This window comes from Amaranthus tricolor, chromosome 17 (assembly GCF_026212465.1).
Source record: "Amaranthus tricolor cultivar Red isolate AtriRed21 chromosome 17, ASM2621246v1, whole genome shotgun sequence".
Lineage (NCBI taxonomy): Eukaryota > Viridiplantae > Streptophyta > Magnoliopsida > Caryophyllales > Amaranthaceae > Amaranthus > Amaranthus tricolor.
In genome coordinates, this window is record NC_080063.1 from 7,418,075 (window position 1) to 7,432,596 (window position 14,522).

At 34.0% G+C, this 14,522-nt stretch overlaps 2 protein-coding genes across 4 annotated transcripts in view; both read right to left on the reverse strand.

Moving 5' to 3' along the window:
- LOC130804481 (protein virilizer homolog) overlaps positions 1-7,041 on the reverse strand; it is a 30,001-nt gene extending 22,960 nt beyond the window's left edge. For all 3 annotated transcript variants that reach the window (XM_057668925.1, XM_057668924.1, XM_057668926.1), the window contains exons 1-3: positions 6,710-7,041; positions 6,390-6,478; positions 5,570-5,693 (exon numbers count right to left, since the gene is read on the reverse strand). In XM_057668925.1, the coding sequence (XP_057524908.1) occupies positions 5,570-5,693; positions 6,390-6,478; positions 6,710-6,784 (288 nt within the window). In that variant the 5' untranslated portion in view covers positions 6,785-7,041. The remainder of the gene's footprint in view (positions 1-5,569; positions 5,694-6,389; positions 6,479-6,709) is intronic.
- Positions 7,042-9,103: 2,062 nt separating this feature from the next.
- Positions 9,104-13,446, reverse strand: LOC130804482 (multiple C2 domain and transmembrane region protein 16). The gene is made up of 2 exons (XM_057668928.1): positions 11,885-13,446; positions 9,104-11,167 (listed from the first exon to the last, which is right to left on the reverse strand). The coding sequence occupies exons 1-2, from the start codon at positions 13,051-13,053 to the stop codon at positions 9,331-9,333; spliced, it is 3,006 nt and encodes a 1,001-aa protein (XP_057524911.1). The 5' UTR covers positions 13,054-13,446; the 3' UTR covers positions 9,104-9,330.
- Positions 13,447-14,522: the final 1,076 nt, after the last annotated feature.

Consider the following 14,522-nt stretch of genomic DNA (forward strand, 5'->3'; position numbering starts at 1 on the left):
GTATGCTACCAAAAGAAGAGTCTAGGTAACACAAATTAATTCAAGCATAGAAAAATAATCATCTGTGATGTCGTGGATATGAAACCTCGCGGAGTTACGACTCATTTTGCGGACATCAAAATGTTAATTGTTACCTTGAAAATATTCATTTTGTCGTAGTAATTTATGTTTTCAGAATGTATATTTAAGTTAAAGTTATGCTAGACCTTTTTGAACCTAATGGATAATACATATTCAAAAAAAGATTATAATGGCAAATATGTGGATATAATATTTTATTATTGTTGTTACTCCGTGATTTTAAATCACGGGTTACTAAACAAATTTTCACAGAACGGTAAAAACAATATCCATTAAGCAGCTATACGTAACGGAACGACCTCATTTTAATTCCATGGGTCACTTTCAAGGCAAAGATGTATACGCTAAAAAGAAAAGTCAATAAAAGCCCTAAAGTAAAGATACACAAGATGAATCTAGTTTTATAGCCAACCATGTGGTTAGAATTTAGAAACAAGTAATGTCCCATTCATCTTAATCACGCCTTCAATGAATTAAATTGATTCTATTCTCCGGCATGGACCCTAGTCCTAATGGAAAAGTGTTTTAATGATTTCTTCATTACATGAGAGGTTGTATCCGTTTATCAATAACATCACTAATAGATAAGATTCCAAAATATCCAAGTCTTCCTTCCCTAAACGAGATGAGACATGCGCAACTCATATTTATTATTCTTTTTGGTTATATAGAGTACTCTGAGGGAAGAGGAGGGGCTAGCGAGAATCAAATCTCATTTCCTTTTGGGAAAGGTGGTACATGCTCCAACTGAAACAAGCTCAATTTATATATAAAATTTTGATTTAGTTGGAGTGCATGAAGTAGCAAAATGAATGATCTATCAACACATCAAAATGCATAAGCGAGTAATATCTTGCGCTTTAATATATGATTAGACAATCATGGGTTGGCGTAGTGGTTGAAAGTTTTATTTTTCACCATTGTGATAGGAGTTCGATTCCCACCGCCTTCACGAAAATCAATTCCCCTCCCCCTTTGGCTTACCTTACCCCGCTCTCAAAAAATTGAACATGTCATTGACACAACTCAATAGAAGTCACAATAATATAGCACAGTTATTAGCAAGGTTGGTTCAATAGGACACCAATCCATTATCCATCGCAACGAGAGAAGATGAGTACGAGTTTGAGGGATGGTGGAGCAGGGATAGGAATGTGAAATTGTACTTACCATGAGGATGGGACAAGGGATGGACTTTAGCAAACATGCCAAGCCCTATCCCTCCCTAACCTTAAATAAGACTTTATACAAAAAAAATAGTACTATTTGCTATTGGTAAACTAAATTATTCACAAACTTGATTGAGGCATCCTTTAATTTCATAAAAACAAATTAAATCATCATTATTTAATTTATTATTGAGCGAGTATTTGATGATTATGTTGGAGCGTAGGTATGGCATTAGGTACTAGTACCCACCATGGGAATGAGGTACGGAAATTCATCAAATTTAATAAGGTGGTAGTTGAGAGGTCAAACGTGTTTTGTGGGGATTTTGTGTAGATTGAGACTTGATTGGGTGGTCGAGCGAGGATGGTATTAGGTTTGTTCTTGTAAGGATGTAAGGTTGGTGCATACCCGCCATGGGAATTAGAGGTGCACATAGTCCGGTTTGGTCTGGTTTAACACTAAAATCAAACCAATCCAAAAATTACAGTTTGAAAATTTTTCAGACCAGACAAAACCGTTCAAATCACCACACCTCTGGCTACAGTTTTTATATTTAGATTTTTATTAAATAAAATATATGTTTATGCAAATATTTCGCACCAACAATCACCAAATATAATAATTTGTAATTAGTTCATTGCATCAACATCATTCAAGTATATATATTACTATAAAAATAACTACATTTTGAAATATCAAGGTAGCTTTCTATTTTTTTTAATAAAACTATGGTTTTTAGTCCTAGTACGCTTTGCGGTCTGGTATGGTTTGAAAAATCAAAAAAAATCTAGACCAGAATGAAAACCGTAATTGTTTTTGAAAAAAAACCGGTTCAGACCATAGATCAGACCAAATGCTAAAACTATAGTTTGGTCCAATTTGGTTTACGATTTAGACCAAACTTTGTTCAGCCCTAGTGGGAATAGGCGGAAAAATGTTGGTGGGATGGGATGAAGGTTGGCAACTAATACCCTATTAGACCTAGTAGATGAAGAAAAAAAATCATAATACAAAAAGCACCATCTAGCACAATGGCATACTACAATTATGCAAAACCACATTCACAACAATTTTGTAGGCATCCCCTCCAACTAAATAATTTTGATAAAGCATTATTCCTTAAATGCATCGTAAAAGCACCATGAAATCAATGCTTTCCAAAGGGGTAGAACAAAATGAATATAGAAATCATGTTGCTTATGATTCTACATTTGAAAATAAAAAAAGTAGCAAATAATTTCCCTTTCTATAACAAATCATTGAAGCCTACACAAATAAGAACGACACTAATTCCACCGTTCAAGATCCACACATCACATGTTCCATACTTTTAAAACCTCCCTAAACAAATTTTCACCACTGATCTCTAAGTCACCCCTATACGTCAAATTATGTTGTGTGAAATTAGCCCAATACCTTAATTTAAATTTCCAAAAAGACACGAGGTTAGTTCAAAGCCCATTGTTAATTACAATAAAACACTACACTAAGCCCAACTCAACCAGAAATCCTAATACCCTCAATATATAAACATCACCAAACAAGTTTTGGTTGTTGATAAAAAAAACTAAGCAGCCTTTCATATTTTTGATTCAAACTTGATACTTCCCCGTTCATTTCGATGCATTTACAGCAAGTTGATCGACCATACTCAACACTTTTCTGCCTTCCTCATACCCAAAAGAAGGAAAGATCACAAGGAGAAGTCATCAAAGTATCTACAATTATGTTATGATGTTTCGTTAAATCACGCACACTTATTTATATGAAGTTGTGCATGGTTTACGATCAAGGTTCAATTGTAAACCTCTATGATTTCAGAGGTGTACAATTGCAATCCAACCTCCTCAAGCCTCGCCTAAGTAGTTGCTTGGATGGAAGCAGGAAACCAATTAATGACATTAGGTTAATGGAATATCATGTCGACCACAATCTAAACTATGTATCAACAATGTCCTAGTTTCCCCTATACAAGACATTTTTTATCTTCAATACTCCTAAAATCCTCTTCCACATCAATTTCATACCCCAAAGCCATAAAATGGTTCTCATTTAAGTGGGTTTTGGAGGATCAGATGTACGCAACATTACCCTTATTAGTGATAACAAAGAGATTGTTTTCACATTAACTAATGCTTCAAATTGATCCACCTATGCAACCTTCTGATGACATTCATGGGACTAAGTTAATGGCTTTATGCTTCAACGTGGAAAAATAATTCAATAATGAAGGAGTTCATGCTGAAAATGGGTTGCCTTCTTCGATCACGTGTTTAAAGTAATATGTTTATAAATGGAAGCACTTAGTGCTTCTAGTGGATTGGAAGCCATGAAGAAATTTATGAATCAATGGCATGGTAATTTCCTCCACTATTTCCCAAAACAAGATACTATACATGGGAGGGGAATGGAAACGTGGTCCCCGAAACAATTGCACCATTACTTTTTTATACTATTTCAAAACATATTAGTAATGCACGAAAAAATTCTAAAAGATTATGATAGAAAAAAACACAATAACATATGAAGAATTAAAATTTATTGGTACTCAACTTGTTAAATAGTGCATCCTAGACTTTTCACTTCATCTACATAAATATAAGAAAATACTCCCTTTGTCCCGAAAAAGAAATAACCTAAAGTACAAATAGGGTGAAAACAAAGAAAAACGAGTAGATTAAATGTGTGGATGAAAATTAAAGAAAAAGTGTGAATTATGGCCAAAACTAGAAATAGGGCAAATTCAATAAGACGAATTAAAAGAAAAATATGACTAATTCTTTGAAACTGAGAGAGTAGAAACAAATGTACGCAGTAGCACAACCGCCAACCACATCAAGTAGCTGTAAAACACTAAAAAAGCAAAAGAAAATAAAAAGTGGCCCCGATACAATTCAACGTTTTTTACAAAAAAAAAAAAAATTCAACTTTTTACTTCAACGTCCACCTAGCTAGTTTCTTCTCTCTTCTCTCTTTCCTCTCCTCAGTCTTCTCTTCTCTAGCTAGATCGCAAACTTGCTACTTGATGCAAATTTTACATGTTTTAAGGATAGATAAAGAAGATATGGAGTACATTGCTCAATGACACAAAACGCGTTCAACTCCCGATTCAAAACGAGTGTTCCCAATCGGAGATCATCTATATGTTCCGTGATCCGGGAAACAACGACTTCCTCTTAACTATGAGCTTAAATTGTATTACCTTTTTTATTTTATTGTTAATCCATTAAAGTAGCTCCAACAGTCAAGGAGTGGTGTGGGGATGATGTCATTTGTAGGTTGATTCTGAAGAGAAAGAATGTAAGTTTATTTGATTGGGAATATTAAGAGGGGAAATGTGGCCAAATGGTGGCAAAGGGTGGAATGAATAAAATTTCAAATCAAAAATTGAAAAATTCGACAAATAAAAAAGTACCAAAACGAAAAGGTGGACTGTTAACAACAAAAGCTATGTCAATTGATGCCAGCAACAGCGAGTCTCATAAGGCCAAGATGCCATTTACATGAATGACAAGATCAATACAAATACAGTTAGCTTTAATGAAGTTTATGACGAGCTAAATCTTAGATTTGAAACAAAAAATTGTCTATCATTGATTGTAAATTCATTTATTGCTAGATATAAAGTTGCAAAATGGAAATATCTTATGTAATGGCATCATAAATTCTTCACAACCCTTTAACCTATGACTAATACAAGCAAGGTAATGATGAATACTTTCCTATGATGGTTACTCAAAGTTCATAAAAGTGGTGAAAGAACATGAAACCAAGAGACATCCTCACCATGTTCCAAGGACAAGTCGATGAAATTATACTATCTATAGAAGTGAAACAACATCAAACTCAAGCAGATGAAGAAGAGCATGTCATGCGGTGATTCATCTTAATGCTCCTTTCAATTATGAGGCGCACATACGGCACAAAAATGAGCAATGAGGTGCATTAACAACAAAAAATAAAAACAAAACAAACACACTACGAAGCATCTCAGGCATATTTGTGTCTGCAACCTATGTTTGCACATTAAATCTTTGATCTCAAAGATTCCAACAATGTCTAAGATTCCTATTGCCTTTGTGCACCTTGGGCCTTTTGTATACACTGTTGTGACCTAGATTCATCTTAGTTGAGGTATGAGTTGAAGTTGTATTTTTGGCAAGTAGTTAAAAAAATATCAAATCTCTACTTATATCACCACATTTTCAAAATTTAAGGCGCTAGTTTTAAATATCCCAAAGAATTTGATAGTTGTTAAGACCACTACGTTACGAAAATAATCAATCAAAAAATAAAATCAACATTAAGAATTAAGTACCTCAACTTCAAGCACGTTTGATGACGAATGTGAATATAGAAATGGTTGGCAAAGACGCCTAAATCTTGCTTCTCCTTCGCACTGAACAAATACTTCCAAAGCAAACGAAGGGGGTGAAGTAACCCTGGAAAAATTTAACAGTAAAGACAAGAATGTTTACTATAAGTAAAAGTTGTGAAAGTGTCACAAGAGGAATCAAACGACTTTGCATCACTAATACTAGAAAACTGAAAAAAGAAAAAAAAAGATGTGTGAGATATATGATCCATAAGCAAGCCGCTTAATAGGCCTATCCATCACAAACACAACATGAATAATTCTAATCCAATCCAACCAATATAAATCAACAAATATATCAAACATTGTTCTCCATTATCATTCACCTCTTACAATATATGCATCTCAAACTGTCATATCTATCCAATCAGCTAAACTTTTTTATCCCTATTGATAAGTCGGAATACCAATCCAAAAAAACCATCAAGTATAATCCACCACTCAGTCTTAAGTATCAACATAAGGAAACTTCAGTTTATACACTTGAACGGAAATGATTTTGCAACTACACTTACCCTCCGCCAGCTCCTGCCCTCCCTCAAGCTCAACGAAATAATAATATTGATTTTGAAAGATATCCTATAACTATTTGAACAAAGAACAGCAGATCTCTGCACTTATTTTCAAGTTATACAAAAAAAGGTTGCAGGCTTGCAGCCTAGTAAGCAGAGTGCAACAAATTAGCAGTGAACACATAACGGGACTATCTAAATTTTTAAAGAAAGGGGAAAGCGAGCAATGTATTATCAATCATGTGACATACCCGAGTAAAGCGACTGTTGATAAAGCTGATGATGCATTTTGCTCCAAGAACTCACAGGCAGTAATCACTATTGGTTCAGCAAATATAACCTACAAGGACGAATTTAAACACCCAAATAATCAAATCACAAAACAAAGAATTTGCTTTTCAACAATGCTTCTCTTAATCAAAATCCTCCAGCAGAAATTAAGCTTAAAAACACAACTTCAAACGAAACCCATAATCCCTAATTACGTGACTAGAAATTCGAAATTAAAACAGCATTCTGAATCAAAGTTAAATAAGTGCAGAATGAATAAAAAGGAAGAACGACGGATTACTTCATCAACGTATTCGTCCAATTGGGGGTGAACGAAGGTTTGGGCGAAGAGAACGCAGGGTTCGGGTCGACCCATTAAGAGAGATTCGGATCTCGATGGACTCACAAGAGATGAAGAGGGGGTAGGGCACGGGTGGATGAGTCCGGAATGAGTAGGGTTTTAGGAGTATGAGTCAGATGACGAAATAACTAACATACACCGTCGTATTCTCGCTCTCTCAGTTAGCCGTCCGACTAGTAGTAGTCTAATTCAGGGATATAATAACGGTTGGAATTGCAAATTTTGTTCTTAAGCATTAGAGTCTGTATTAAGTCGACTTAGTCCCTCCATTTCTTTTTATTTGTCTATCTTAGTGTAAACTGAACTCCAAATAGTCTCCTATTCGTTTTTTTAAGGATCCTATTTACTTCCTCTATTTTTTTTATTTGTCTATTTTACTTTTTTTTTTACGTGTTTCAATGCGAATTTTGAGTCTGTATATCTGATAGTGCGTATAATAAAAAATTGTAAAAATTATATATTAAAATTCATTGCATCAACATGAATCTAACAAAACCTCACATGAATATATTTTATCTTGAATATATACTTTAAAAATAAAATTTAAATTTCTCTCTCATAAGTGGAAAAACAAAAAAGAACGGAGGGGATATTTTATATTATTGATCGATCACTCTTGATTAATATTTTATATTTTTTTGTTAAACATAATTTAAAATAGGAAAAATTACCTAAAATAATCATGATTTTCCTACAATAATTCCAATTATTGATTAACCATGAATAATCCCAACTTTAAAGGGTATTTTTCTAAAGTAAATCCGGTAATCGGATGACTTCCTATAACAAGTTTTATTTTTTAAAAAAATAAATGATAAATTAAAATAAATGTTGAAAAAATGTTTAAAAAATGTTTAAATTTATTATTCAAAATTTTTTATGTAAATTTTTTATTTTTTTAAAAAAACTTTAAATTAATTTTCTGTTTGCTATTTTGGTGAATTACCTACTATAGCAAGTCATCGAATTACCCAAGTTTACTCTAAGCAAATACCCCCTAAAGTTGAGATTATTTATGGTTAATCAATAGATGGGATTATTGTAAAAAAATCATGAATACGTTAGATTATTCTAGGTAATTTTTCCTTTAAAATATTTATGATGGAAGATGTGCATTGACAAACGTACAAAAATCAAATGATACAATAATAGTGCATAATGGAAGTATAAAATATTGTTTTATCTAATCCTATGAATTTTGAATTAATTTAGGATCAGTGTCTCTTTTTAGTGGCAGTTTCTTTGAGATAAATAGATAAAAAAATCAATTGTCATTGCTTTGTTCGTTGTTATAAACAACGAATTATTTTTGTTGTTTTTTCCTTTTAAAAATTATGATATTGTCTTTCTTTTGTCCGCTGTTAGTAATAGTAAACTATATCATATTAATTTTTTTTACTTTTAACATTTTTTTCTCTTGTAAAATTAATCAATTAAATATTGTAAAATTTTGATGTATAACATAACTGACATTTTGAAAATTGACAAGTCTTGTATGACCTTGTTGTTCTTGTTGTGATCTTGTTGATGACTGTTGAGATTTAATTACCCCAATAGGATCGGATATGGTTCATTTTCCTCGTCTTCTTCTTATTCTTCATCATCAATTTCAATTGCATCCAATTCATTTTCAAGATCATCTAATATTGATGGCACCTTTTAGCGTAATTTGGCTCATCGGTATCTTCTAATAATTAGAGAGATAAGTGGAGAGAGTAGGAAACGGTGTCTCCATATTTATAAAAGAACCTCTAAGAGCAAGTGATGACATCCAACAACTACTTTAGGCGGTTCAAAAACTATCGGTTCTAGTTCAACAATTCGGGTCGATTCAGTTGGTTCATCCGATCCAACGGTTCTTTATTCGAAACCAATTTCAGGCGGTAATGATTCCTAGTCGATTCAGTATTGTTTCAGTTATGGGGAGTTCGTCCCAAAACCATCACTAGTTATTGGTATAGGAAAGTGAAAGAGTAAAAGTATAAGAATAAAATTACAAAGGTAACATTTCTTTTTATTCGTGGGTAGTTTAGAATATCCTATAAGCAAAGAGAAAAGGAAATTCTTACTATAGATAGTGAGAAATAAATCTCTATTATAAACGTGAAAGAAAATTCCTGAACTACTTGACTAACTTTTATATCTCAAATTAAGGTAATATCTTAACAAAAATTAACTTCTAAAAATGTCCTTTCATTCATCATATCATTATCATAAAGGAGCATACTAATTCTACAATAGTAAGCGATGAATAATATTAGTGCCAAATAAACTAGTTGTTTATAGTTTATGTGCATACAGAACTATTTTCAAACCAAATTAGTATAATGATTTAATTGAAAATTAGAATTAGTATAAGGAAAAATGTGTCATTTAAAGTAAAATTCAGTTTTACAAATAGAACTATAATACAAAGTACACAACGTACTCTATCTGTCCGTCTAAAAAACACAATTTAACTCAAAAAGCTTTCAACGTAAGTCAAATAGTGTTCTCGGGGAGACAACAGAAGAAGTATAATAGCATTAAAAACATATGACAGAAGTATATTCACTAGCAATCTACAATATTCGATCAGATTGTGAAGGTAATCTCCTAAAGAAATTAATAGCAGGAGAAGGAGCACGATCCCTAAACATTGGATGACGTAGGTAATAGAACCCTAAAGCCACAGAAACCATCTTTGAAGGAACCAAGTACAATATAATTGCCACTACAAAACACAACCCAACAAATATCCCAGTACCTCTTGGATCTTGCCAAGTAACCAATGCTTGCACCCTTTCACCTTGTGTAGCTAAATCACCCAATACCGTTTGCACACGTGTCCCTAACGTACGAAGCTTATCGTATCTTACCCGAACAATCTCAGGCGGCCTATTACTTGGCAGCGTATCGAATTCTTCATCGAGTTCATCACAGTCAATACTTTCAGCCAGTGAAATTTTTGGGTCGAAATGAGGAAGTGGGTCCCTAGATCGGAACCTATAATTCCAAGCACCAATGACAAATACATAGAATGCTAATGTGGGTATAATAAGGTCAGGAAACCAAACTAACATAACTAATAATGCATGTACTAGTATTGTAGATGTAGGGTTTTTCCATGTTCTTGTATCTTCAACCCATTTTGCTACATCTATAACCCCGGCAACTAAGTTGATTATTCGGTACCAATTTGCGCGAACTTTTCGCATACTAAAAGTATGGGAATCCGCATCCAACATATAACAAACAACTTCTTGTCGAAGTGGTGGTTCTGATCGCGATAAATGAGCGGCTAAGATCTTTACGGACGCGCCCCTTAACATTTCTTGTTGCCCTAAGGCTAGTGGCTTAATGTGGTGCATAAGGGGTAGCAAAGGTTGTGAGTAAACATGTAACACATCTAATGTAGGTGTGCTTCTAACAAATCTTACTGCCAATTCTATATCACCCATTTTTTTTAGTCCCATAGGAGTAAGTGACAATAATGGGTATGTACTTCTATATACTCGTCCTGTTTTGAGAGTCGAGACTCGTATTCTTACCTTCCCGACTCTCAAATCAGGACGGGTTTCAGTCTCGGAATTTCCCCAACTATCGAACACTCCGATGGTTAGGACTGTACAAAGATCGTAAACCTTCCATGTGTATTGCTCATTCCATTTCGGGTCTGAATTGTCCGACACTGTTCGTGTGCGCACCCATTTAGGCCCGTACTTTGCTATACTATAAGCATTTATAGACCCTTTACCGTTCATTTTGAGAAGATTTCGGCACCCAATGATTCCGAGCTCTACCATTCCTACGGCAGGCTTCCACAATTGCCTAGCCGTAGGGCGGTAATCACTACACACTTGAGCAGCCTCTTCCATCACATGATACCCGCCATCGAAACACAACCTTAATTGAACTCTTGGTTTATACAAATTGTTTTGATCACTATTTGGATCATCAAATGTGAACCATTTTTCCATTACATTCCGATCATCAACTCGTCTCTCGATCATGGTCAAAGACACACGAGTCGTGCCAACAACAATCGAGCCCTTTCGTGCTCTTTGCTCTAATGTGAAGATAAGCTGATCCGCAAACGGCTCAGCTGCTACAAACATTAAGTCTTCATTCCAAGTAGGTGTCCCATTACGGCTTGGTACGGGTTTAGTCCTCAAGATTTGGAACCCAAGTTGAGCCTTGACCTGAAACATACAATCTTTGGAACCAGATAAGATGTCTTTGGCATCTATTATAGTTGCTCTTAAGTACCATAGTTTGGGAGATAAGTAAACTTTTGCTCTTGAGTTTACATTCCCAGCGGTGTCTGTTTTCCAAGCATCAGGAAAAGACTCATCAGCTTGTGTTCCTACCCATGTAGCTAGCATCAAGTCTCCCAAATGGGCCCCGCCTCCTTCTAACCTGCGGCAAAGTTTGAAAATAAAAATTAAGACGGCCCAAATGCAACATATTAGGTAGGTTGAAGGTGGAGAGGGTCAAATGAAAATTGATGATCTTATTTGAGAAAAGTTTAAGCTAAAATTGAACTGTAAGGATATAGGCTACACTTAGGGTGAAAGTTATTCGGATACAAATTATAAACCAAATTAATCCAAATCGATTAAGAAATATGGTCTGAACTTGTTATAAATTGACTGGATTTGGATTGAATTATTTAAAATCGAAATATTTATGTTTAGATTAGATTTGAGCCGACTAAAAACCTAAAAATTAAAATTCTAAACCGAATTAATATAGGAACTTGCTCTTTAAATAGAGCTAAACTACAAATTGAAAAAATCTTGTGCAACCTCACAAAAAAAAAACCCTCTAATTGGTGATATTTTCAAAAAATGAATTTTTCATCAAAAATAAGTTAATGCCATTCTATTGGCCCTACCTTTGATTTAATTTTTTTTTTTACAATTTTAGTTTTTTTTCATTAGATTTTGTTTTTAGTTCAAAATTTGGTTTAGTTCAAATCAAAAAAGTCTAAATTGAATAATATTGGTTTGATTTGATTTGAATTTCGACCCAATTTAATTTGGTTTTGATTGAAAAATCAAAAGGCAGAGCCAAAATAAATGTGATTTGATTTGATAAAAAAAAAATAATAATAAACCGCTTACTACTGCTTACCTGTACCATTGTGGGGCCAAGGGACTATCAGGTGGGTCCCGCAAGGGAATCTCCGTCGTATCAAAACATATTCCTCCGAGAAACTCCCTCATTGACAACCCTTCCGAAGGGTCTGCCGCTTCTGGATTAAGGGAGTCCCACACAGACACCTCTAAAATGGAGAATGAATCCGGTGAGTCACGGCCAAAAGCGAATGTCTGATCCCATTCAAACAAATTCGTTTTACGGGCGGGTTTGGATACTGCCCGATTACCCGAAACCACAATCTTTACAACTGGGCACCCGTTTGTAGGAAGTGATCTAGCCTTAACCACACGAATAAATATGTAATGCATCTTCTCCACCAGATCAAACGTAGACCGTTCGATTGGAATACTTTCAAACGACGCCGTCGAAACTGATCTCGATATCGCCGGCGTTGGAGGCATCGGCGGCATTGGCGGCGGTGTTTTTATTCCTATATCCGCTACCTTAACTTCTGGGATAGTTCCAGAAACTTCGGACGCCTTCATTTCCATCTCCGGTTGTGGGCCCACCTCCGGTGGTAATTCTTCTACCGGATCTTTCTTCTCATCTTCAGATGGTAATGGTGGACCTTCACCTACCTGATTATCAACCCCATCTCCCTCAACCTCAGGTGCATTTTCTGGCGGAGGATCTGCAGAATCCACAGAAGGTATGGGTTCATGAACTTGTTCTTCCTTCTTCTCCTGAGTTGGTGGAGATTCCACCGGCGGCGGAATCTCCGGTGGTGAAACTTCATCGGAGTAATAAATCTTAAGACCAATATCACCTTGAATCCAACTAAGAAGATACTTCTTTTCTAAAGGGTAATAAATCAAAGCTTCTTCACCTTTCTTAACCAACTGAGTAGAAGTACAGCTTACCCGTACTCGACCCAGATGGTTATGCCTACGGGTTGGCCCGTAATTCTTGTCATGAAATACATCAAGCTCAAGTGTGTCCCCAAAGATATTGGAAGGCCCGCCCATATTGAAATGAAGGGTTTCATTCCAAACCGGGTTAAGATCCCGGATGACAGTTTTTGTGCGTTTACGCTGGCCGTAAAAGTCGACGATTACGTAAGGACTAGAGGTTCCATGACCGTCTTTTGGGAGGAGATTTCTTGCATCCACTACCTCTACAATGAGTTTCCTCACAGTTGCCATAATTACTTGTTGTTTATACCATGCACATATATATGTATATATGAGAATACAAGCTAATGAAATGGGAATTTATAAAAAGATGCAAGTAAGAATTTGAAGAGAATTTAGAGAGGAATTAGAGTAGTGATATATTTTATAAAGCAAGAAATAGGAGTATAAATGATAAATGGTAATAGAGAGAGGAGATGAAGAAATTTCTAAAAAATAAAGAATTTCTTTTTTTGGGTGGCGTGACACACAAATATTAGGAGTTTGAAGGGGAGAAGGAGAGGAATGGAGGGTGTAAGAGGATGTGAATTTAAAGAGAAAAGTGAAGAAAGTGGAAGAATAAGAGAGTAAGTATTTGTTATCTTGATGTGCAAGCAAAGCGGCTTATACTGCTATCACTCACCACTCACTAATGAAGTAATGAGTCATGCATACTTTCTCTATTTCTCTTGTAAAATCATGCAACAAACAAAATTTATACTTTTAAGAATACTATTATTTTAAGTAGAATTTTGTATAATATAATTTGACCACAATTAAACACAAGTAATTGATTTTTTTTTATTATACGTACAGTAGGTGAGAAAAGAGGAAAATTAGGTAAAAATCGCATTTAAGATTTTATTTGAAGCTCCTATCTAGAGAAAGTGGTACTTGCTTCAATTAAAATATGACCTGATTTTAATTAATTTGACTTTATTTTAGTTTCATTTATTTGCTATAAATTTATTTTTGTCTATATGCTCATATAGTGATCTCCTCTCTTTATCTAATGGATGATTATAACTAACCAATTAAATTTAAACAAAAAATAGCAATAAACAAACAATATAACAAAAATAGCAAAATTAGTGTGATATAATAATATAAATATGTTTTTATATGTTTCAAAATACAAAAAGTATTGCATTTACAAGATATTACAAAAATAAAATTAAATGAATGAAGAATATAGTGGTAGGCTGATGAGTGAACCGAAAAGCTAACAAAATTTCAAACCCTATAAACCAAGCTTATGTCACTTTAAATAAGCAATCAATGTAGTTGAATAGAGAGTACTCCTCGGTCCGCTCAACAAAACTATTCATGGAGAAATAAATTAAAATATGTATAAAAATTAAGAAAGATATTAGGTCATAATAAATAATAATGTAATGATTAGCAATAGAGGGACTACACTTCTCAATCTCATAATATTATCTATATTTTCTTTATCTATTTCACAATACTTGTTATATTATTATTACATACTTCTCATAAAATAGCTTATAAATTATCTTATTTACCCATGTATTATTTATATTTTATACCTTATTAATTATTATACTTTTGTTAATATATAATGGATAAAAATGATATTTTATTATCTACTAATCATTTCCTTAATATTTATCGCAAATTGAAATTATTCAAGTATTATGAAAATAGATATGTTCAAAACATATCTGACTATCTACTATATATTTAACCTTATAATTGAA